At 41.1% G+C, this 25,965-nt stretch overlaps 4 protein-coding genes across 9 annotated transcripts in view; 3 read left to right on the top strand and 1 right to left on the bottom strand.

The window, feature by feature from the left end:
• The window catches only part of LOC6584923, a 41,471-nt gene extending 40,918 nt beyond the window's left edge, over nt 1-553 (top strand). For both annotated transcript variants that reach the window (XM_032732470.2, XM_002010527.4), the window contains one exon: nt 107-553. In XM_032732470.2, coding sequence (XP_032588361.1) covers nt 107-448 — 342 coding nt within the window. In that variant the 3' untranslated portion in view covers nt 449-553. The remainder of the gene's footprint in view (nt 1-106) is intronic.
• Nucleotides 554-2,873: 2,320 nt separating this feature from the next.
• LOC6584922 lies at nt 2,874-19,913 on the top strand. 4 transcript variants are annotated; one of them, XM_044010527.1, is made up of 4 exons: nt 2,874-3,186; nt 14,808-14,994; nt 18,345-18,497; nt 19,493-19,913. In XM_044010527.1, exons 2-4 carry the CDS (start codon nt 14,851-14,853, stop codon nt 19,643-19,645), a joined length of 450 nt encoding a protein of 149 aa, XP_043866462.1. In that variant the 5' UTR covers nt 2,874-3,186; nt 14,808-14,850; the 3' UTR covers nt 19,646-19,913. The 4 variants fall into 4 exon arrangements, with proteins under 4 accessions (XP_043866462.1, XP_032588122.1, XP_043866461.1 ...); XM_032732231.2 differs by lacking the exons at nt 18,345-18,497; nt 19,493-19,913 and adding exons at nt 17,122-17,217; nt 17,291-18,277 and having other exon boundaries at nt 2,875-3,186; XM_044010526.1 differs by lacking the exon at nt 2,874-3,186 and adding an exon at nt 14,361-14,531.
• Nucleotides 19,852-21,763, bottom strand: LOC6584921 (fibrinogen-like protein A). Its single transcript, XM_044010524.1, has 4 exons — nt 21,607-21,763; nt 20,760-20,950; nt 20,159-20,695; nt 19,852-20,100 (listed from the first exon to the last, which is right to left on the bottom strand). The coding sequence occupies exons 1-4, from the start codon at nt 21,706-21,708 to the stop codon at nt 19,956-19,958; spliced, it is 975 nt and encodes a 324-aa protein (XP_043866459.1). The 5' UTR covers nt 21,709-21,763; the 3' UTR covers nt 19,852-19,955.
• A 181-nt stretch (nt 21,764-21,944) lies between these two features.
• Nucleotides 21,945-25,589, top strand: LOC6584920 (ryncolin-2). Of its 2 annotated transcripts, XM_002010524.4 has the most exons (5): nt 21,945-22,185; nt 22,250-22,296; nt 22,351-22,464; nt 24,747-25,298; nt 25,358-25,589. In XM_002010524.4, the coding sequence occupies exons 1-5, from the start codon at nt 22,072-22,074 to the stop codon at nt 25,497-25,499; spliced, it is 969 nt and encodes a 322-aa protein (XP_002010560.1). In that variant the 5' UTR covers nt 21,945-22,071; the 3' UTR covers nt 25,500-25,589. The 2 variants fall into 2 exon arrangements, with proteins under 2 accessions (XP_002010560.1, XP_032588225.1); XM_032732334.2 differs by lacking the exon at nt 22,351-22,464.
• Nucleotides 25,590-25,965: the final 376 nt, after the last annotated feature.

Genomic DNA, 25,965 nt, shown 5'->3' with positions numbered 1-25,965 from the left:
AGCCTTTTTATGTTATTTGTTTTGTGTTTGTGCTACTAACCTTGTCGAGTTGACGGATTGTGAGTGAATCGTGTTGGCTAAAGCTTCATTTTGGTTGTCTTTGCAGGATCCCGACGACGAAGGACCCCCGCAGCCACTCACATTTACCAAAAACTTCCTGAGCGCCTTCCTGGAGTCGAAATTGCGACCGCCCGAGGCCTCGGAGGAGCGTCACGGCAGCGCCGAGCTGCCGCGCCAGAAGAAAAAGGAAGCCCAAGGCTCGGCTGGCTTCGACTCCAACGGGTTCATCAAGCAGATCGCCTCGCACCTGGTCAGCAGTGCTCTGGGCCTGCTGCTGAATGCGTCGCTGGGTGCCTCGGGCGGGGCGTCACATGCCTCCACGGGTCTCTTCGCCAGCAGCAGCCATCACATGAAGCCAGCCGAAGGCCGATCATGGACGGAAGTCTAGGCCAGTCCCATCTACATTTAACGCATTAAAACTTTTTTTTTTATTTTTTTTGTGCATTTCGATTAAGTAGTACATAAGAAATAAAGAGTTAGATCCGCCGATAGATTTGCATGGCTGTTGTAATCGTGTTGATAAGGCAATACCGCAAAGTAAATGGTCGCTCACTTGGGCATCCAAGAAAGCGTAAAGCACTATTCGAGCAGAAGATAGATATGTTGGCCGGGCTCTTAGCTGGCATGGGATGTGCGTAAGCCGTGACGACTCGCAGCTTGGACAGCTTGGACAGCTTGAAGAGCTTGGACTGCTTGGGTAGCTGGCCAGTTGAGTGGATGATGTAAGAAGGCGCCGACTCGAGCCGCTCTAAGCTATTCTCTCCAACATAAATGTTAAGTGAAATGTCTGTTACGCTCAAGTGAAATTCACTCTCACTGCTGCAATTAAGCAAAAACTAAATGAGATCGAAAGGGTCTGTCGTCATTATGGGGCAAATACATACACCGTGAGCAATTTAACATTTCCTTTGCGAGCATGCGGCTTGAGCTTTCGTGTGCTCCTCGTTTAGCTAATTGCTCGGTTAAATAAGCTTTTTTGGCTCAACAGAACCGCGATATTCGAGACCAGCCATCTGCTCTGACACCTCGCCCTCCCCAACATCAGGTTGGGTGAAGTCAGGAACTGTGAGTTGAGTTATCATGTTAAAATTGGACTGAACTTTACTCCCCAGACAGCAGTCATTGGACTCTAAAATGATTATATAGTGCGCGACACTTGAATGACATTTGAATGTTCAGGCTCGAGATGAGAGACTCTATTTGTCTGTCTACTATGTTATATGAAGCGCGTTTACGGGGAATCGGACAGTGACTCCCCTCGTTGGTTTCATCGGCAGCTTAAGTGGCGTGAGTACACGATACTAATACTACGATGAATACGATGTAAGGCACTGGTACAAAATATGTCGTATTGCTATGATGTGATATTGTAAAATTGAGTGACTGGAGAGTTCTTTCAAAATTTGTCAGATTCATTCATTTTTTTTATGGTTGTGTCCTCGTGTAAAGCTGAGAACCTTCATAGAATGGAGGATTGAGAGAGCGAGAGAAAGTGTCAGGGTGAAAGAGACAGAAAGATAAATTGAGAGAGAGAAGGTCAAACAACCGTACAATGGGATCTCATTTTAGTAAAAGTACAAAATGAAAAAAAGTAAATAAATAAATAAATAAATAAAAAAATAAAGAATAAAATAAAATAATTTAAATATGAGCGGTTATGGATATATTGGTTATCCAACTATTTTTATGAACTCTCTTCACATGTTGTTCAGCAACTGCTCTATAACTGACACATTCGATCGAAGGAATATATCATTTCCTAATGGACAGCTTAGAGCACATTGGGAATCCCACAGAGAAGGCTATTGAAAAAGTGTAAAGCTATAATGGAGTGACTAAATGCACCCAAGACCGACATATGTAAATATATATATATGTTTATAGACAGTAATGTTTTACAAAGTTCTATAAACCCATAAAAAATGGAATTCTAGGTATAAAGTGGCTTGTACAAATTTATGTACTCCAGATGAACTTGATCAGGGTGATGAGTTGACTCACTATATACATATACATATAGATGATCACATAAGTAGCTCCATATATGTAAATGGAAATTGAATAATACGGCCTCCGATTCCTTTCCTCTTGGCTGTCTTAGTCCTAACTGTCCTAGTCTTATCTGTTAGTATAATCACATTTGTTGGTCCCACATATATTATATTGAAATATTTAATGTAGATCGTGTGCCGTCCACAGAAAATAATTTCCTACAGTAGTTGACGTATGTTTGTGTAAATACTTTATATATTTACGGACTTTGTGTATATGCAAATATTTATTTGTTAATGTGTATTAACATATGCTAGGCATATAGCTATAGCGTGAATGCAACAAGTGCCACATTTGCTTTTAGCTGCCCTACTTGTGTGACGCGCGGTGTGCTTCAGTCGAGTATGCATGCTCTGCAGCCCTTCGCTGAGTAAATGGTAATGGCAGCTCGTGCTGGTAGTTCGATTGGCTTCACTTGATTTTCGTCGTTGCTTCCGTTTCAATCTCCAATGTTATTCGCAATTGCTTTGCACTGCTACCGCCCTCCCTCTCGCTCTCTCTCTCTCTCGCTCTCTTTCTGTCTCTCTCTCTCTCTCGCTTTGTTGCTCTCTTTCTGCCTTTCTTTCGCTCTCAACTCCAGCTGCCTTTGCCAGTGAAGCGCATACTTTGTCACTTTCTTTTCGTTGCATGTAACAATGTCATTTGGGTGGGGCAGGGCGGTGCGGGGCACTTTATAAGCATGCTTTTTACTTATTACTGCGCTGTGCTTTTTACATATTTCTTTTCGAGCTCGTCTGTCAGTTGCGCGGCCTCAGTTACGCGTGAATCTTTCACAAGACCAAGTGACATTCCGGACGGCTTGGCGCTGTTTAAACTATTTGTTTATATTTTTGTTTCTTCTTTTTTCTCAAGTGTCATATACGTGTTTTTATTTTTGGGTGTTCACTAAAATTCTTAATGTGCAAAAGAAAATTTGAGTGCAAGATTTTGCGTAAATCCCACCTCAAAATTATATCATAATATATATATTGTATTAAATCGTTGTTGTTGTATCGTTGTTAAGTGCTAAGTGCCGGTGAGAGTTCACGTTGCTACACAAAATTTTAACAGACAGCGAAACTCAAAATATATGCGGTGAGTATTAATATATAAGTGTAGAGGTATATCTATAGCTATACCTATACCTATACCTATACCGTACAGGTAAACAAGTAGCAAGGGTATTTGCTATGAAATTCATTTACATTTGTGTCTTATTTGATATATTTAAATATGTACACATTGCTAATGATTTGCATTATTAAAAGACAACATTTATTGTGTTTTAAAACTTATTTTTAATATGTTTAAATTAATGTCAAGTAATATGAAATTTTGACTATGGCTTCAAGAATGAAAAATTGAGATGGGTAGTAGAAGCTATTATTTGAGATGATGAGATAGAAAGGGAAAAAGAATGAGAGAGCGATAGAGACAAAGAGGAAGAAAACTAAAAAAAGGAGTGAAGAGAGAGAGAGAGAGATAACTAAAAAAATTACTTCAAAGAGAGAGAGAGAGAGACAGAGAGAGAGAGAGACAGAGAGAGAGAGAGAAAGGAAAGTAATGAAACTCAAGACTGAATTGAGCAAGATAGCTGTTAAAGCGATTCATTGGAGCATTCAGCTCCTGTAGTCAACGAATTACGATTTATTTAAAACAGGGTTTTTGAACCAAGGACTGCATGACGACTTTTAAATGCAAGAAAGCATGTCAAGTGAATGCTATTGAATAATTAATACTCCAAATGGGGTCTAGTGCGACGTAAAGTCAAGAGTTGAACAGTTTGGCAAATGTAAATACTAATGATTGGTTGAACAACCAAGCTTAGGTCATCTTCAACGTTCGCTCAATGCAGCCGCAGATGAGCTGTATATACCAATTTAATTTTCGGCTCATATATGTCTATTTGATGATTCCACTTTGCGCGCAGTGCGTATAAAAATCATCTGAATTTTGAATTCGCCCAGTGCGTATATATGTGACAAATCAAATGACTTAGGCAACGAACTTGCTAACGAGCAGCGCTTCGGCAATGGGCCAGCCCCAGCTAAGTTTGCATTGGTGGCAAGCGCAATAACAGTAGCAAAAACCAGCAGCTTGCAAAACAAATGACGCTTTCATCGCATTGCAACACGCCGCGAACGTTAAAATTAATTTTAATACACACACACACACACATGCATACTCAGTTAGCCATGGCTAAGAGCTATAATAAAAACAATATATAGGAAACAAGTGTGTGTATTAGAGAGCGGCTGTGTGCATGCGCCTGACAGCTCCGATTAGCATAGCCTTATTAATAAATCATACATCTGTTGAAACAGCCCAAATCAATATCCAACTGGACCCAGCCAACAGCTAAAGCAAACAAAGCACAGCCCGACTTTCATTTACATACGTGTGCCAGAGATGGTCACTGCAACTGAGCTTACCCTATAGCAACGGTAGACTGAACTGAACTAGCAAAGGTTAATTACCCGAGGCAACAACGGCTATGTATAGGTAGTACGATTCGTATGTATCAGATATAGTATAACTCGATACTTGTTCATACGAGCAGTACTAAAGTCGAAACTCTAGAAGTCTTTGCCGTGCTGACTCTGGGCTTGCCTCAAGTCTCAAGGTAGTGCGGGCGGAATTGGAAGGCGCAGCGATGGTGAAACCCGCGCAAAGCCGGCCAAAGATCGCTCGCTGCAATGCTATAGGTAAATAATTCAATTTAAACCTAAAACTATTCCAAATGATCTCAACTAGAGGCAACCCATGCCATATTAGAGAGGCGAAGATGAGCGTGAAATCAGACGATGCTGCCAAAGATAGTCACAGTCACACACACATATGTGGGCATACATAATTATACTCACACACATACCAAAAGAAACCGGTAACAGTCTCAAGGTCGTTGAGAAACTGTGCGTTTGGACCGTTCATCGGGTTGACTGGGCTCGATTGCGATGGCTTAAATCAAGATAAACCGCAGAGCAGCAGCTGCAGCAGGGCAGCAGAAGCATCGACATAGTTTGAACAATAACAAAGCCTCGTATTGCGGCGATTAGTATTCACACATACACGCACACGTATATGTGTGTGTGTGTGTGCGGTGTATAAAAAGCGAAAGTAAATGCCATGAAAGTGGAGCACAATCTGCCCGCGTTGAAGGCAAACTAGCGAGGGGGCGTTGCTATACAGGTATCTCAGCTTGCCCGTACGCGTGTGCATGTGTGCGTGTGTGTGACTCTGTGTGCATTATAAGCATAAGTCGGTCAATAAGTTTATTGACCGTTTTAACACATTTGATGGCTTTATTTTCGTAATGAATACTCTCATTTCTCGCACAGAGTTTTGTTTTTCAGTGCCCCCAAATTGGTTGGGCAAATCAAAGTTTGGGCAACTGAAAGACTTATCAAATTGGCAATAAAGCAATGCGCTTCAGCCTTTGTTTTTACATCAACGCATTCGTCTGTTATTTATTATATTTGCTTTTTATGGGTTTTCTCATCTCTTCATTTCTTTTCTGTTTGTTTCATTTCGTTTCTTTCCTTCTCTGGTTTTGTTTTCGCATTATGTAAATTTATTAAGTTTAACTTTACATAATGATTGTGCGTCATTTATTAAACACTCGGCGGAGCGAACTATAATTTAGTCAATTTAAACGGGCATTTGTTATCCCAGCCCATAGGGTTAAGGGCACATTGATATTGACGGATTGTGATTCTAAGATGAGCCAATTTCAGTTGATATACCTACTATGGGATAATATTCTGGCTACTGGATGAAAGCTTCGCTTTCAGTTTTTAGGCCTTGTGCAGTTGAAGCTCTTTATATGATGTGACATATGTAAGTGGATGTATATATGTAAGTATTTAAATGTGGAGAGAAGACTTTTTTCCTTGTAACCTACTGCAGTTATGTTTATTTGGATTACCAAATGCAATATCACAATTAGTATATTATGAAGGGATTGAAAATGGTAAATCTGAGTATAATATTTTAGGCATTATTTGATATACAGAAGAATCTGGCTATAACGACGCTCAAGGTACCGTCGTTATACCCGGAAGGCGCTATAACTGTATAAGTTTGTTCATAAAAGTTCTATAAAAGTTCGTCACTATAGCTGTACAGATGCTTTAAGCGGAGTCGTTATAGCGGTATTCTACTGTATTGTCAAATATAAATATATATTCCAGGTAAGACTGCTCTTGTCTGCTTTCAAATCAATAAATATGTTTCAGAATGTAGTGAGTATAGAAACCTGCACGTTAAATTTGAAATCTCTGCAAAATTAAGCTTAAATACCAAAGTGAAATTATCGATTATTATCGATAATAAATAAATGGAATGCCTTGTCTATGTAATGTGCACAGGTAAATATATGTATTCAATGTTTAAAGTCTCAAGCTTTAGAGGCTTGGTCTTTCTTTGGGTTGATACGGACCACGCCTCTAATTGACTGTTCAGTACATTTTTCCAAAGTCAGCATTTCCATTTTCAAATGGTTCAGAGTATAGCAACTAGAATGCCTAGAACAATCTAGCGAAAAAGCGAAATGTGCTGTCTGAAAGTCATTTTGTTGCAGCTTCACCTGAAAAAGGAAAAGGTCAATTAAACTGTGGCGTGCAGATAATGACGAGTTGGTGTCGAGGCCTGAGGCTAAAGCCACAGACACAGATTGCGCTGTACCACGAAGGCAGAGAGATGAAAGGCCGACACTCAACAACTGCAGCAAAGTCCGGGAATTGTTTGTGCCAAGTTTCAAGGACACGAGTAGAAGTAATTGCAGCTGCAGATTCTGGTGCCAGCACTTGTCGCTGTTGCTGATGCTGTTTGAATGCAATTAACGACGACATGAGGTGCTGTCTGGTAAATTCTATTTTTGGCCTAGTGCGAATAGGGCTGGGCTGAGACTCAGTTAGTGGGAACAGGCTGCCCCGCTCAAGTCAGATCTGATCCGGGTGTCAGCCGCCAGTCAGTTGGGAGTGTCCGCCGCACAGCAGTGACAACGTGCCAGTTGTCTTCAGCTTGTCACAGTTGCTCAATGACAGGCTCTTCTGGTTGCGTACGCACTGAAGCTTCGGTTGTAATTAAGATTGCCTTCAGGGCGAACAGTCGGCAGCGACCTTGGGCGCATTAAGTGCCTCAGCGACACTTTTAATGGGCTGAGCTCATTCACAATGGCCAAACCGGTCGACGGCCTTAATATGCAAACAAGGATATTGTGCGTAATGCGCACACGTAAGTGTGATCAAATTTCCATGATTGTGACAGTTCTTTAACCGCCTCTTGGTTGTGTTAAAGTTATTTGTTAGCCTTGTATGTTATTGAAATTCTTTGATAGCCATGAAATCGGCTGAGTTAGGCATAATTTTGTTTGACTGTTTTCTGAACATTTTTTTTGTAAACTACTGTCAGTTTGTCTTATCCATCGAACTTCCATATAAGAATATCAAAATCCGATTGGCTCCATCAAATGTATAGTTTCATCTGAAGGATGCAATCTTAGCTTTGAAGGTGAGGATACAATTTTTGTCCTATTTTTTATATGAGCAAACTCTGAAAGGGCTCAAATGGTTATAGTCTAGATATATACAGCGATTAATATTTATATATATATAAATATACCTGATATTTAAATTTACCTGGTCAGACTGATTTGGTAGATTTTACTTGGTGCTCTATATACCACGCAGCTGGTGGATATATTTCGTAGGATAACGCATCACAGATCCCGTCGGTTCTACGTAAGAGTATCCAGAATTCTTTCTGGAATAGTAGAATAAAATGTACGAATACTAGAAATATAATATATATACATATAATTTTAGTTTCTAACTAAAATAATTAAGAAAGATCTAGACGAGTTTGCTGGACTAGAAGATCCTCTAAGACCTTCGAAGAGCTGATATTTCAATAATTTTTCACATCTTTTCTGCGTACACAGGAATAAACACATGCAACAATTCACACTTACACACATATACGCATACAAGCCTAATCATGCGCTCTGCTAACTTCGCAAATTACGTACGTATTTGCTGGACAACTTTTCCTTTAGATAAACAATCGAAATCAAACATTCAGTGATTGATGTTGTCAGTAATATGTGTATATCGAATAATAATCTACAACCTTACAAACATATGCTGAATTCCTTAAAGGATTTTTATTTTTTTTTATTTTTTTTTTTTTATTATTTATTTAAAAGTAATCAAAAATAAATTGCAATAAAATGCAATATTAATTTTCAAATAGAGGCTATGTGATTAGAACGGGGCTAAGAAGATTTAAGTGCATGCTATACCTATTTGACATGTTGAGTGCTCAGAATCTTTATCTATATACCTATGGATATGGAATAGCAATGCTCGAACATTTCTATGACTTATGACTAATGCTTGAGGGCTTCACAGCAATCATCCCTGATTTGATCAGTTTTGAATGCAAATGCATGGAAATATTTTGTTTGATTCAGTAATTATCTCAAGTGAATTTCATCGCAGCTCGGCTCGCTGGAGACAACCTTCAAAGAGTTATTTATATCAAATTAATAATTATCCAAACAAGGCTGGCACGCCCGCTTAACTACAGCGCTCGGACTCGCGCAGTAGCAAATAACTTATGTACATATAAATACACATCTTATAAGCTGACTTACTGACCGTTTGTAATTGCTGAGCCACAAACGCGCTTAATGCACGAGACACGATTAGTCGGCATCGAGAATTCAGCTCCAGCCACGTATGTACACTAAGAATTGACCTTTGCATTCTTCTAAAATACGAAACAAATCATTATAATCTACAAAAACATAAAAAAAGCAATTTTTTTTTTTTTTTTTTTGCCACGCCTATTTGAGTTAAGTAAAATGTTGCAATTACTTTGGCTGCCAACTGTAGCATGGGAAACCTGAGCTGGAGAGCGGTTCGTCTTATTCGTACACACTGTACTCATCAGCTTGAACTTTGATTCGCTTCGAGAGTGTCTATGTTCTTGATAAGATTACGTCGAGGGGCCAGAACAGAACTTGGCATTGGCTTCTGCCGTACGTAGATCAAGTTGGCCTGCACTAAACGGCAGCTCGATGGCTTGCACTAATAAGTCCAACAAAATGGCTAGAAGTGCAGCAACAACAGCACGTAGCCCGTAAGAGTGCTTCAGCTGAGAGACCTCGACTTGGATTTAACTATTATAATTTGCATACATTGTTCATGAGACAAGAACCAGCGACTGAATACACAGACTATCAAATACCCTTGACGATATACAGGGCATGGAAGGGAAACGACTTTAAAATGTTAGCTGGAGTCGAATTGATGGGAGCGGCTGAAAGCAAAGGAACAAGAAGGAAAAAATTTTACTGGTATATACATATATATAGATAGTCAGGAGATGCAGATGTTGAGGATAAATAGTTGGGATAATGCTTAGCATATGGGATTGAAATTATATTCCGCAAATGCTAGCTTACGCCATTCTTTGCAAAAGTTGATAGTTCATCAGCTTCAGCTTTGGCTTCAGTTGCAAAAGCTTTAAGCCTTTTCTTCAATATTAATCTGTGTACTTAGCTCTGCAATAGTCTATGGCTGTTGCCAAGACTCTCACTTTGTGTTAGGCAATGGACCTGTTTTAGATTATCATGATCTATGCGCTGCACTGCGCTGCAGCAGCCCTGATCGGTCCACAGCAGAGTATTTTGTATAACGCAATGCATTAAAGAACTCGAGAGCATGTGACATTAATAAACAACTGAATAATGTATAATGACAATCGTTTTGAGCGACGCGACGTCAACAGCCGGCAACAGACAACGAGCAGAGACTTGCGCATTGGGCAATGCCAAATTATAGTTGTTGACGAGCGAATGGAGAACAAGTTGGAGTTGCAGCTACTACACATTAAATGCGCCATAACTGGGTCCCTAAAATGTCTATGGCAGATGGCTGGCAACATGCATATGCATTCGGCATACACACACACGCACACACACACAGATAGACTTGTGAATTTATTATACAAGTGACCCATCGAGCGTTCAGCATTTGCGCAATGAACTTTTGGCGCACGCATAACGCATCTATTAAAGCCGGGCCAAGTGAGCAAGGACGCGCTTATCAGCCGCATCGCAATTATGCCAGTTTTTGCTGTTTTTTTATTATTTATTTTTTATTGTTAATGTGTCAGCCGGTGAAATGTCGATGTGAGCATTAAAAAACAACGTCGCGCCGTTGCAGCCGTTAAAACTGCGAGCGCCGTCGGGGTCTTGACCATGTCAAATACCCCAAAATGAGTCGCTATGACAAGTGTGCAGATGCGCTAAGTCGACTACATCAAATGTATACCAAATAAAACACAGCTCAAATGTATTACAAGCGGCGTGCAGCTCGCGTACGAGCCCATTTGCAAGTCGTCAACACCAACGGCAACAGGCAACAACAACGGCAACAGCACCCAGTTGCAAGCTCGAATTACTAAACAACATTACCGCGGATGGCCAACTGACTTGCGTAGCAGCTGGTTATGGCCATTCCTCATAATTGGGCTGCCCGACTGGCAGCCATTTTCAATTTGCATACAGCGCCCATTAACCCATTGACACATTCGAAAGGACTAAAGAGAGACAAAAAAACCATAAAAACTTTTTTATTTCTATCGCAAATCTCGCTAATGTAAAAAATATACTATCAATATTGATCTAGGCGTAGATACTTTGAGATTTGCTCAAGCTCTATTTTAAATTGATTCTTGATCATTTGTTAAGAATTAGTTAAAAGCATGGAATATATCGAAGTGCTTAAGGGACATTTTGGTCACTTATGAGTCTTACTATCAAAGACTGACTAGAAATTACTTGCCCAGCCATTTAATCAGTTGTATTCTTGAAGGATTGTCACATAATGGCCATAGATGTTCTGATATGAGCTGTGGCTTAAATCGATTTGGATACTTTTTGAATATTGTGTTGACTGATGCCTAAGTCGATCTAAACAAGTTTTCGGCCAGTTGGCAAAGCGTGAATGTCAATACAATCGACTAGTTTGGTGGGTTGGCGGCTAAAGGCAATCTAAACTCGTCTTATCTGCTAGGTCTTACAATTTACAAATTAAAGTATATATATATGTAATACGTCTTGTCTGACTAGAGATACACACAGCTCGATCTGTAGCACATAGCAGAGATTCTTTGACTATGACATCGACATCGGAATTGACATCGGAATCGACATCGACATCGACATCGACATTGAATTGTGAATACAGCGAGTTGGCTGCTCTCTCAACTGGTTCGACCTTGCGACCTACAAACGATGACACTTGTTGGGGATTTTTACCAACAGTTCGCATGCTTTTTGCTTTATCTTTTGTCTGCCATCTGCCGTCTGTTGTCTTTGGCTTCGCTTACGAAATCAAAAGAAAGAGCATATTGGTTTCTTCGAATGTCAGTTCGAATTCAGGCTTTAATTTTTTATTTATAAATAAACTTAAGGTATGAAATGCAAACATTTTGCATATTTAGGTACCCCAAATCAATTTTGCGATTTAAATTTCGTTCAAACGTGTAAAACTTGCGTATCTTCAATTTCAGTCAGCTCCAATTCATCTGTAATTTATTTATTCATTTACTTATTTTTGTTCTTTCTTGACACTAGAGTCACTAATAGAAAACAACTAAAGCATATTTGCAGTCCACTCAAGCGAAAGCCTGTTCACACTGCTGAACAAATCGAAATCAAATTAAGGCCATCTGCAACACAAATGCAGTGAGCACTCACTCATTGATCGTGAGAGACGAAGGGATACAGCTAGATTGCTTATTAAGATTTGTTCGCAGAATCTATTACAGATTTACAAGCAAGTAGAATAGTGAAAGCCAAAAAGTGTTTATTATAACAATAACAAAAAATGATATTAACTGAAATGTAAATAAAATAAAACATGTGAACAAAAAGAAAATCCACAAGTTAAATAATATACATTATTATTTATTAAAATAGAACAAACAAGTAAGAAGGCTCCAGTCGAGACTGCTCGACTAGGAGATACCCTGAACCCTCCAAGCTGATATTCTAATCATTCTGGACTTCTTTTATTCATACATATATACACATGCACTTATAAGCACGCGCTCTGCTAACTGCGCAGTAAGCAGCGACTGCGCTGGGGCTGCGCTGCAATGTGGGCAATATTATGAGAATTTATTTGTTGAATAATTTCTTTTGTAGACGTATGATCTTAATAAAACTTTTAGAGCGTAATCATATGGCTAAAATGTGTGTACATTCCAAAGCACAAGTCTCTAGTACTTGAAATGCGTTTTTTACAAATTGGGGGCGAAGGGGGCGTGGTATCCAAAATCTGTAAATTACAAAATCTTTGTATCCATTAACTCTATATACAACGCAAATTTGAAGTCTCCTGGTTGAAAAGTGTTCAAATTAGGCTGAAAAAACAATGTCGATTTTTCGATTATTCTCGATAAAAAAGTTATCGGATGAGTTATCGAAAAAATAAAGCAAACTCGTACTGCCTATGATATACACGAGTATGCATGCCAAATTTCAGCTCTCTAGCCCTTATAACTTCTGAGATCCTTTTGCTCATACGGACGGACGGACGGACGGACGGACGGACAGACGGACAGGGCTATATCGACTCAGCTCGTCGTCCTGATCAAGAATATATATACTTTATGGGGTCTGCGATGATTCCTTCTGCCTGTTACATACTTTTCACAAAACCATTATACCCTGATTTCCCATTTTCAATGGGTTCAGGGTATAAAAAGGGAAAATGTATAAATGAAATAGCTGAAAAACGATATTTAATATAAATCATACATATATTTTATAAAAAAAATAAAATAAATTAATTAATAGTGTATGGCTAAATTGTGAAAAGAAACATAAATACATATTATGTTAAAACAAAATAAATAATTAATAATAAATAAATGTATTGTAAATAGAAAATGTGCAAATTAACTATAATTCAGAAAACAAATGAGTATTTCAAGCATAGCCATAAATCAGATGGAAGGTATGTATTTTGAGGAATGTATGTTTTCAAAATATTCGACTTAATGTGAGGGATAAGTAATCAAATAATAAATAAGTTTATCCATATTTCATGCACAATCGCGAATCACTACTTTAAGGAGAACGCGAGGCAGGCACGACTTAATTGACTTGGCTTGTTAGTCTGGCCATAAGCTTACATATATATTTTAATGGGGTCGGGGTTCACCTATTATTCAAAAACATTTTTATGGCCATTTTTATGGGCATATAAAGTTATGCAAATTAAACGTACGATTCTTCGGATCGTATGAGCATTTTCCTTTTCGCTCTTCGGCTTGCTTCTGCATAAAGCCAAGTGAAGTGCAGTCCGATCTGTGGAGCCATCGTCTAGGCTTGGCCAAAGAATGGAGTGAGAAAACAAAACACTGATTGCGCATACGTACATATGTATGTATTTATTTATGTAATTATGTACGTATATATGAGAGTAGTTTGTAGTTTAATTAAAATCCAAAAGTTCAAATTAAAAGAGCATTGCAAAAATACAAAATGCAAAAAACTAGCAAGCGAACAATTACAATTGCAGCAAATTAAAGAGGTTTTTGAGCCTTTCAAGTTGTTGCTGCTGTTGTCGTTGCTGTTGCAGCAGCAGCAGCAGCAGCAGCAGCTGCAGCTTGTTCATTACAACTTTTGCACTTTATTGAGCTGTTTTGTTAAGGTTTTCGCTCAAAACGTGTTCGCAGCTTCAGTGCGGCTGCCATCGGCAACGGCGGCGCCAACATCGGCGCTGGCGTTGCCGTTGACGTTGACGTTGACGCTTGCGTCGTCGCCGCCGACGCCGCCTTGAATACTGATATTCCCCGTTTGCCGAGCCATTGACGCCTATGCGAACGCGCGCGCGCGCAATAAAATTCAATTCGGTTTTCTCAGTCTTCCACATCCACATTCACACTCACACATAACATACGTACTGCACACGCAATACATGCGCGCATGTGCACTTGTGTGTATGATCGAACAGAGAGAGAGAGAGAGAGAGAGAGAGGTAAAGAGAGACGTAGAGAGAGGGAGACAGACGTCGAGAAGCGAATGTATTTGAGTTGTTTGTATTTTTTGGCTGTTGGCCAAATGAGGTCTATGCGGACGCCGACGTCGACTGCAAAAGCTTCGACTTCGACGACGACTTCGACGACTGCGCTTTGGCTGTGTAACCGATTTTTGGCCACTGCTAAATCATTGAAGTAACTTTCGTCTGCAGTCATTTGCTTAAAGTTAGTGAACGTGCTAGTATCGCATATCTGCGGCAGCTGCTCCCAAAAGTTTTGCCTGTGTGTAGTCGCTGTTTCGTCGCCTCGTCGCCTCGCTTGCTTTTCAGTTTGCATACCAATTGTGGCTAGCGGAGAGTTCAGTTACTACAATTCAGTTGGTGCGTGCCCATAGCGTGTAGAGTCTGCACATGCGTGTGTGTGTGTGTGTGTGTGTGTGTGTAGGGGTGTATGTGAGTGTGTGTGTGTGTGCACATAATATGTATGTAAGAGGTGTAAAGCATTTTCGAGGGCCCCCCACGGCCGAAGGTCGCTAACATCATCGACATTGCGCATGCGCCCTGTGTTACGCCTGCAAATAAACACGAATATCTCCGAACGTTATTTAACTTTTGTTTTTTCCGCTTTTTTTCGTTTCATTTGCTTCTGTTTGTTAGATCTGAAAGCGCAAGAGGATAACTAGACCAACGCTCAAGGAAAATGCAGTTTACCACGAGTTGCATGATGGCGCTGCTGCTGCTGCTGCTGGCCATAACACAGCTGACGACATCGGCGCCCGCCGAGGCTCTGCTCGAGCTGCAGGACGGCAGCGAGCCCGCCGATCTGAACCCCATCAATGCAGAGGTAAAGTAAACACCACAGACCAAACGCCTCCAGCAAACAGTAAACAAGGAAGCAAACAGCGCCATGAGCAGCGACTGTGTCACGAGAGGGGCAAAACTTGTTGCTGTTGGCTCTTTTGCCCCACCATCTGTAGCAGTTGCAGTTGCAGTTGCCGTTGCCGTTGCCGTTGCCGTTGCCGTTGCCGTTGCTGTTGCAGTTGCAGTTGCTACTGAGGCGTAAAAGTCACTTGCAAAGCCCCTTTGTTGCGCCTTTTGCTTTGTTATTTTGTTGCTATTACTGTTGCTGCTGCTGCGGCTGTTGCTGCTGTTGTTGTTGTTGTTGTGTAAGCTGCAGCTGAGCACTTGCTAATTTTGTGGTCGACTGACGTCGCAGCTTGCACTGTCTTTCCGCCATAGCTGTACACATCCCCGATCCCCGATCCGTTCCGATCCGCTTTAAATCTGATCTACGCACAGTCGCAGACAACTGCATAATCCAATTATCAGTCCATTTCGAGTTTCGACAGTGTGACCTTGAACCGAAAACGAAAGCTTGCGTAAATGCGATATATGTATACGTAGATAAGATATATGTATTACGGCACGACCTATGCCAACATGAACAACATGATCTTCGAGGATAGCCTCACAAGAGGCAGTGCCCGACTAGAAACTACCACGCAAGCTGTTAGAAATCTCCTATCGTGTGCCTGTATACAGAATAGATGTATATAGAACTCGATTGGAACAGATCACATATGCTTGATTTCACTCAAAATAGACTGTAAAATATCTTTCTCTAAGCTCTAAGAATCCCAATTCAATTTCGATTTTGTTTGTCAAATGGCATAAATTCGTTCTGTACAGCATATGAGAGAGACTCTTATACCTTCAGTAGAAGCTAGAGGATTGTACTCCGATATTTACAGATAGTATATATATTTGGTTTCGATGCTTCATTTTTGGGCGCAGGCATTGAAGAAATCGATCAACGAGTCAAATTCATAATACAGCCTTAATGGCTGGGTATTTCGTAGTCGACTACACCCAGCTACAGCGCTGTTAATTGAGTTTAAGTAATTTACAGCATAATGCGAATATTCGCTTAGTGCCAGCTAATTTGTAAATCCATTATTCATAATAACGAAATCTTAATATAATGGTGAAATCTTAGAGATGGATATATAAAACGTGCATATGTATGTATATGTGAGTTGATCTCGTATGGGATCGCTAGAGATATTGAAAAACAGTTCATTCATCAATAGATCTTTTAAGCTGCAACTCTCAATTGATATTTAGGCGTAAGTAAATATTCATTCATCATTTCTGACATCGAGTCTCAGCTGTTTGCTCCTTATGAGGGCCCACGGCTATCTATTGTTTTAGCAATTCACAAAGCCAACATCATCAACCGACGGCTTAATTACCTGTTCGCTTCTACATTCAAATGCACTATAAACTAATTGGGCAACAACAACAGCGACTACAACAACAGCAACAATAGTTTGACTTTGGGCGGTTCGGGCGCATGCGTCTTGTTTAGAAATGAGTCCATTTGGAGCTCGGCCCATGCGAGAAGTGCATACATATTGAGTGTTTCGCGTTTTGTTGCCAATGACGCTGTGAATTTTAAGCATGGACAAGCATAATTATATTGAATGCCGAAATGTTGCCTCGATGTCAAAGCCCAGCCGATGCCAATACCAATAGAGTGAGGTCTAAGAATAGACGTAAGTGGCTTAAGCGTGTCTCTCTGTGTCTGTGTAATCACGTGTATGCATGTGTTTCAATTGGTTTTCTTGCAGGCGCGTAATTAGTTCAAGTCTAACCAGATTTGTGATTCACAATCTGAGTCATTGACATACCCGCTCGCGCAGGTATACGTGGCTATATTGGCTTGTGCGGCTGCGTTGGCTATAAGCGCATCAAGCTTGGGGGTAATGCGATATATAGCACTCCAAGATATATATTGTACAATACAAGAATATTGAGCCCGAATGAACTGAGCTCCTATTGGCCCCGCCTTGGGAGGGTAGGGTGCGTTCTCAGCTGCTGCTAGCTTTACGTTGGCACGGGGAAGAATCGATTGCCATCAAGCCAAACTCTTTAGTGTCTGTTCTCTCTCTCTTATATAATTCTTTTCTAGGAGGTGTTAGGCGGCGGCGAGCTCGAGCGCAACAAACGAAAACTGCCCGATGCGACATTTGAGGCGAAAAATGCCGTGCTCGGCTTTGTGTTTGGTGTAAGTAGTGCCATTTGATGCGTTGCCATTCATTGATCCATTAATGTTTGCTCCCAATCACATGCCATTGCAGAAGATCGATAACTTTCTAGATACAAAGACTCGGGTGATTGAGCAGCTGGATCGCTCGAATATCGAGAAGAATAAGCAGTGGGACATTAAGTCGCCGGTGCCAATCAAGGACTTCCAGACTCTGATCACGGCAGTGGTGTCGCCAAAGATACGCTCCATCGGCAACATTGCCAACGATCTGACGACCGGCGTATTGACGACCATAACTGCGTTCAGCGGTTCCTCGTCAGGCAATGGCAATCCCAACGCCGGCCTCGGCAACGTCGTGTCCAAGTTCTTGAGCTTTTCGGGACCCATTCTGCAGGGGTCGTCGGGCGGTGCCAATGGCATAGCTGGCGTCACAACACCGGCCCCCGACTCCGATGAGGCGGGCTATTAAGCTACTGTCTCACTGGCTACCTGGCTAACTTGTTGGCAGGCTAATTGGATGACCTGATCTGGATCGTTCGTTTGTCCGTTCTGAGTTGAGGTTTTCTAATTTATGTAAATCACACACATAGCTACACGTCACACACCTACACACAAACACACCCACACACTCTGGAGGAGTGATCTGTCCTAAGTCTTCCTCTGATGCTCGCACTCTTTCATTGGCATATCAATTCTGTACGATTTTTTTTTTCTCTTGTCGTAGTTTAGAGATAAGTTTGAAATTTTGTTAACGCTTCCGATTGTTTGTCGTCAGGGCAATATCTAAGTTTATTTTATGCTACGCATTGTACTCATGTTTGTAAATATTGGCGCATATATATATATATATATTAATGTAACGTTCGACTAAATAAAACGATAAATTAAACACTTGATTTTTACATATGTATCAGCAAGACATTAAAAAAAGACGAAAAAATGAAAAAGAAAAAAAAAAATCAACCGCAACCGAAACAAAAACTCGATTTTTTCAATGCAACCCTGGGATCGACACAGCGCTAGCCTTGGCCTTGTCTTCATTATGTTTAATATGTCGCATGCCTTGATAAGTCGGCCTACTCACAATCCTCTCTCTTTCTTCTTCTTCTCTTTTCGATCTCGTTTCGCTGCTTCGGCTCGACCAGACCAAACGACAAGCCCGCGCCGGTGGCAAAGATCTAAGCGACGCGCCGGAACTGGATCGCAACAACGTCTCATTCGAGCTGCCCGACGACTTGTTCACCAAATCTTTCCGCACAGTCACCCAAGTATCTCAAGCCATTTCCCGCCTAATAATGGTGAGTATATATATATTTTTTTTAATTTGGACAAAGCAGAGACCAATATCGGCTCTTCGAGGGTTTTAGGGGATCCGGTAGTCCAGTCTCGACTAGAGCGCCCTCAAAATGTTTTTATACCCTGAACCCATTGGATATGGGAAATCTGGGTATAATGGTTTTGTAAAAAAGTATGTAACGGGCAGAAGGAGTCATCGCATAGACCCCATAAAGTATATATATTCTTGATCAGCATGACGAGCTGAGTCGATATAGCCCTGTCTGTCTGTCCGTCCGTCCGTCCGTAGAGTGCGTCGATCTCAGAAGTTATAAGAGCTAGATAGCTGAAATTTGGCATGCATACTCGTGTATACCATACGCAGTACAAGTTTATCATATTTTTTCGATAACTCGTCCGATAACCTTTTTATCGAGAATAATCGAAAAGTTGATTTTTGTTCAGCCTAATTTGAACACTTTTAGACCTACAGACTTCAGATTTACTGTGTATCTACAATTGATCGATACGAAGATTTTGAAATTCACAGATATTGGATACCACGCCCCCTTCGCCCCCAATTTGTAAAGAACGCAAGTACTAGAGACTTGTGCTTTGGAATGTACACACATTTTAACCATATGACTACGCTCTGAAAGTTTCATTAAGATTGTATGTCTACAAAAGAAATTATTCAACAAATAAATTGTCATAATATTGCCCACACTACAGCGCAGCCCAAGCGCGGTCGCTGCTAACTGCGCAGTCAGCAGAGCGCGTGATTATACGTGCGTGTGGATGCGTGTGTATGCATGTGTGCATAAAAGAAGTGCAGAATGAGTAGAATATCAGCTTGGAGGGTTCAGGGTATCTCCTAGTCGAGCAGTCTCGACTAGACCCTTCTTACTGTTCTTACTATATAAACAACAATTATTGAAGATTAAAAAATGCTTGAGTCATATTTAGAAATATGTGTATAAGTCTCATTTTTATTTACTCTTATTTATTTCTTTTCAAGAACTCGGCACGTCGTTACTCACGCTTCGTCCTGTTCTTCAAGCCCGTATTTGGCGATGCGTTGGTAGTCAAAGGATACGAGGATCCCACCACCACGACGACCATGCGCACGACAACGACTACTGAGGAGGCATTAAAGGAAAATGAGGTCTAGTCGCTCCATTAATGATGTGCTTCAGCTCTAAACTAATACACAGATATTGTCTATCATATACTAGAGCCCAGTCACGCTTATCTTGTGATCCATTTGTTTGGCTAAAGTTTAAAATTTATATACTAGAGAATTTATACTATATATACAATATATATATATTTTTTTTTTATTTTATTATATATGTATATACATGCATACATATATTTATGATAATATTCTTTTTTGGGATTTGTGTACTGCCAAAAATAAAGGATTGGTTTATTGTTTATTATATGTTGTATGGTGAAGATATGGCAATGGGGAATATCTTTCAGCCGCTGCTGGAGCGTGGACGCACAAGAATGCGTAATTTTTTCAGCGAGCCCTTGGGACCATCCAGGAAGCCGTGCCACAATATGCCTTGATAGCCATCTACATCCCGAGTGAGCTGGGGCTGATAGACGCCGAACGGGTTGCTGTGGAAAACATTGAAGACATTCGAGTCCTAAGCTCATTCGATTGAACTGAACCTACCTCAGAGTGCAGACGTTGCTGTACCAGAAGGCAGCCGACTGCTCAGCTGCACAGTTGGCGCCGCTCTCATCATTATCCCTGTCCTGGGTGCTGAACTTCTTGCCCAAGTGCTGGCGCAGCGCATCGGAGGCGTCTCCCTGATATTCGCCTAGCACGTTCAGGCTATACTGCTCCGACTCGCTGCCAATGCTGAAATGATCGTACAGTGCATAGCGCTGCTCCTGCTTGCGGTTCTCGAGTATGACGAGCAGCTCATTGTCTTCGCTGCTGGTGATTTGATGCAGCTTCTCGAGGCCAATGAAAAATTCGGTCGCGATAGACCCGAAGCCGATCTTGTAGTCGCTCCAATTGCGCTTGAAGTTCTCGGTGCCATCGAAACGATTGGCCACCACAGTCCAGCCGCCACCCCGAGTCTTCTGATCGCAGTACACAAAGAACGGTTCTATATTGGCCTGTAATCGAATGCGAGCTACGCCGTGCTTCTGCTTCAGGCAGTTCTGGGGCGTATCCACCTGCATCTGTGGCTGCACATCAAGACTAGAATTAAGTGTGAGACGTTTTCTAATGAAACTAAACGTATCACTAAAGCGAACTAGCTTACATGCGTGTGCTAAAGGTCTTGTCCAGCGGTGCTGCAGAGGCAGCAGTGTTAGGGATACCCCAGCGTCGCAGATCCACCAGCTGCTCTTGCAGGATGCCCATTTTCTCCCAGGCTCTGGCTAAATCCTCGGACAGCGAATGGATTTTTGTGTTCAGATTGCTAATCGTTGCCAGAGGACAGTTGCTTGATGTCTGTAAGGGATATGCAACCGCTGTACGATTAAAAGTAGTGTCTTAGTGGGGGTGCCCGACTAGGAAATCCCCTGAGCCCTGTCCAACCTGTATTTTCATACCCTGAACCCCTTTTCAATGGGTAAGTAATAGGCGAAAAGAAACTCCATAAGGAATATTTATTCCTGATCAGAGCTCTGTCCGTGTGTCTGTGCGACCATCTCTCCGTATGTTTGAAGGCGTCGATCTAAGAAGATATAAGAGCTTCTAGCTCTTGAGATTTTGCTCTTAAGTCCGTATATATCTCGCGCATATCGAGTTTATTTAAAAAATCGATAACTTCTCCCATTTGTTTTTGGTTTTGGGTGGACTTGGGGCCGGTAAAAATATAATTCAAATCGAAATTGTGTGCGATAATACTTTATCTATATTCAAAACTCTTAAACTTGAACTCTAAAGATGTAAAAGATATAATTGCATCGTCGAATTTTAATAAGGCTGGACGGGTGGACGAATAGGGAAATATCAACTCGGCCTAATCGGTATATTTGATGCCACGTCTAAACACATTTCAACCAAACCATCATGTCTGATTTCGGATTTCCCATTCGCACATTTGAATTACTTCTACTTTGCCATATATACTCGATGGAATTCCTATGTCTGTACTGACTCACCGCATCGTCTGGAGGCAACGCCTGATCGGTCACATTGGTTTGGGTTGTGGTTAGGCAGGCCAGCATTGTGACCAGCGCATCCAGCTGTAGCATTTGCGACATTGTGCTCCGGCTCAGATGCACAAGTATACTAAGCTGGAGGTTCTCGTCGCTAAATCTGTTAGAGTGGCGATTTCTCCAGAGGCAACAGCAGAGGTCATCGGATACATTTCCAGTCAGCAGCTTTATATGCAGGTGCACCCGGGCGTATTGCAAACGAGTATTCTATTATATGCAGTCGGTGGCGTAACTAGTTTATCAGTTAGCTAGTCGAGTGTGAGCTTATGCGGCTCGTAGCTAGTCTGCGAATCGCGCACTCGCTGAAGGCCGATTACGTCGCAGTTAGCTGTCAGAGCTACTGGCGTGCACATCAAATTCAATAGTCCGAGTCCGTGCGGAGAGCGCAGCTTTCCACCAGCTGGTAGCATGACTCTGGAAGCCCTGGTCACCGCATTAACTTGCCTGAGCACCCCCTCGACGACGCTGTCCGGAAACTTCGTAACAAATATCATGGTGGACTCGACGCAGCCCTTTCGCAATGTACGTTAACTTCAACTCGATTCCATTTGGAAGAACTTATGCTACTGAGTTCTATGTTTTGCAGCACACGCTCGGCTGTCCGGCGGTCGTGGTCGATGCCCTGATGGAACGGTAAGTCATGCTTAAGCCTGAGGCGGTGCCTATGTCACAGTTGATTTCATTCAGAGTTCACTATATGAGCGCTGAGCTGCAATCTCTGTACGCGGATCTCACCGAAGTACAGCAGCTCATCGATGAGTACAAGAGCCAAGCTCCAGTGCAGCCTATAGAGTCGCGGATGTAAGTTAATCAACTAGTTCTATAACAGTTTCGAATTTTATAGTAGACAATTCGGGAATCAGTCTTTAATATGTTTGTGAAAATGTATGCAAAACGTAGGAGACGTGCAGATCATAAAGTATATATATATATTGGTCGAGCCATGTCTGCCTGTCCACCCGTCCGTATGAACGCTGAGATCTCCAAAGCTCTAAATGATAATGATATTCAATTTTACTTGTGTACTCGTGTATACCATACGCAGAACGAATTTACCATATTTTTTCGATAGCTCACTCCATTTTTGTATCGAAAATAATCGAAAATTTGATTTCGTTATTCTAACGTAGTTTGAATACTATTAAACCAGATATTGGATAAATTGTCAAAATATTTCCCACACGGCACCCCAAGCGCATTCGCTGCTAACTGCGCAGTGAGCTGAGCGCATGCTTAGATGCCAATGTGCATGTGTCTTTGTATGTGTGCATAAAAGAATCGTATAATGATCCGAATAACAAGCATGATTTGTAACTTATGGTATACACATCTTTTTAGCTGATTTCTACCCAGATCCCTATACTCTTGCAATCATTTCATAAAGTACATTCAAAATGGGCTTTTACAAAATATATGTAAAAAAAAATATAAAGAGGTGAAGGATTTGAGTTAGCGTTTATGGTGGCTGATAATGCATATATATTCTTAATCGGACCAAGGATCTAACCCTATCTAGACATTCCCTCCTTATGTAGTCTGATATTTATACTCATTCACGAAAGTGAATTATTATACTCATTCACGAAAGTGAATATTATACTCATTCACGAAAGTGAATTAGTATATTTTGCTTTTGTGCAATGTCCGTCTTGCTGTCCGTCCGTCTGTCCGTCTGTCCGTATGAACGCAATCTATTTCGTCGCTATTGAAATTAGAGACTTGAAATTTGGAACACATACTTGTGTATATCTCCGATTTATAAAGTTGTTAAAATTTTCCCGATCCACCCACTAGGGGCGTGGCAAATCGGAAAATGCATTTTCCGATATACCAGAAATCATGTTAGTTGAAGAGCTAGAAAGCTGAAATTTAGTATGTAGGTCCGCGTCGACCACCCTAGATCACGAGCTATGGCGGATATATCTCCGCAAATCGGATAAAAAGTTGTTAAAATTTTCCCGATCCACCCACTAGGGGCGTGGCAAATCGGAAAATGCATTTTCCGATATACCAGAAATCATGTTAGTTGAAGAGCTAGAAAGCTGAAATTTAGTATGTAGGTCCGCGTCGACCACTCTAGATCACGAGCTATGGCGGATATATCTCCGCAAATCGGATAAAACTGTATCTCCAAGAGTTTTACAGATAGAGCGCTAAAATTTTTTACGTCAGCTAATGTTATGATTCTACAAAGTCAAAATTATAAGTCTACGCCCATTAGGGGCGTGGCAAATCGGACCTGAAGATATAGTGATTTCTTAAATTCTGCTACATTTTGGACACTATTGATGCCAGAGACCTCATATTTTGTATAAATACTCGGGCTGATCACCCAAGACCAACAAGTTTTGTCGGATATATGTCCGCCCACAGGGGGCGTGGCAAACCGCAAAAGTTGATATCTCCTAAAGTATAATAGCTAGAATTCAAATTTAGATAGTTAAGTTACCAGTAACCTCCTCTATCGATGACCTAAAAATAATTTGTACTCCTCTTTAAGGGCGTGGCATATCGAAAAATACCCTGTAATTTTCACATTTTTTGAGGGTAAGTATTCAAACTTTGTAGTTAGGGTACCGTTATCACGTTCTATGAACTGAGGGGCGTGACAAATCGAAAAAAAAACTGTATTTTCTACAGTATTCGAGCGAAACTTAGCTACTAAATTGTTAATGGGTTGTGAATGAGTATTCCGCAGTCGGTAACGTCCGACTGCACTTGTTTTTTACTTTCCTTTTTCCAAATTATATTGTAAATTGAAAAAAATCAAAATTTTATAAAATAAACACAAATCTTTGTTTAACATTGGGAGAGTATAGCTTTAAAGATGTTGAAGATATCATTTTATAACTGATTTTCGATCTTCCCGAGATCGACGGGCAGATAGACAAACGGACAGGGCTAAATCGATTGGGTGCCTTGATAAGGAATATACATATATATCTTATGGGGTCTGTCACATCTTTTGCCTCTTACATCCATTTAACAAAACGAATATACCTTGATTTCCAATTTTCAATGAGTTCTGCGTTTTAGTAGTAGTTCTAAAAGTACAGATGCGAATAGTCACAATCCTTCGTTAGGCAGCAATTTCAGCCTGTGGCACCAAATGAGGCATGCAAAGTGGATGACACCCCTCGCAATTGTATTGGCCAGAAGCATGGCCCTGTGCGGATCCGAATCTCGCCGGATATGGAGCCGTTCTACGTTAGTTGTGATCAGGAAAAGCATGACGGTGGCTGGCTGGTGGTCGCCCACCGCTTCGATGGCAGCGAGGACTTCTATAGAGAATGGCGCACATATAAGACGGGCTTCGGCTCATTGAACTCCGAGTTTTTCATTGGCTTGGACAAACTCTACCGGCTGACCAACAGCGATACCCACGAGCTGCTCATCATAATGAGAAACGAGATGGGTGAGTACTTCGCAAACTATGATCTGTTCAGCATTGGCAGCGAGGACGAGAAGTATTTCCTCTATGCACTGGGCTCCTACAAGGGCAATGCTGGCAACGCGCTGCAGCACCACGCCGGCAAGAAATTCACCACCTACGACCAGGACAACGACGACAACGGCCAGAATTGTGCTAGCATTCATATGGGCGCCTGGTGGTATGGACGCGACTGTATTAAGAGGTAGCTTTGTCATAAGCTTTACTCATGTTTCTTTTTGACCCATGTATGCTTTATTTTAGTAATCTCTTTGGCACGTTCCAGAAGAGGTATGGGCAGCAGATTGATTACTATAAGGGCATTCTGTGGAATCACATTCAGCCCGGTCCCAAGGGCTCTTTGCGATATGTTCGCATGCTAATCAGACCCTACAAGCGGTCGTAGCCTCAGCCTTGCATAGCGGACTAAATAAACTCTAAATACTCCAAAAATGTATGCAGAATTAGATTGCAAAATACATTATCTATATGTTAATTAAATATTTTTTATTGAGTCAAGTCCAACTTGACTTTGGATGTAAGTTAAGTAGTTGCAAAGAGGCTTTTACTAATTATAATAATGTTATAGAATTTACTGTTAGGGCAAAATGAAAGAACGATCTTGGAGTGCTAACATATTTATAGATCAAGGATCGACTATCTCTTGAGCAACTTAATCTCAGCATAAACTGATTTAATGTGTATATGTAGCAGTACTAGGTCGTTTGGGCGAGTATCTAATATATTTTTAGTACATTTCATTTCTACAGTTATTTTCTGCAGGCATTGATGCCTGGATTGCGTTAGTTACTTATATGAAATGAAATGCAAATATGTAAGATGTATTGTTTTTCTTTTTTCCGACTTGCAGT

Source organism: Drosophila mojavensis, unplaced genomic scaffold (genome assembly GCF_018153725.1).
Source record: "Drosophila mojavensis isolate 15081-1352.22 unplaced genomic scaffold, ASM1815372v1 contig_136, whole genome shotgun sequence".
In the NCBI taxonomy this organism is placed as follows: domain Eukaryota; kingdom Metazoa; phylum Arthropoda; class Insecta; order Diptera; family Drosophilidae; genus Drosophila; species Drosophila mojavensis.
The sequence above is the reverse complement of the archived record's forward strand: the minus strand, read 5'-3'. Positions and strand labels throughout refer to the sequence as shown.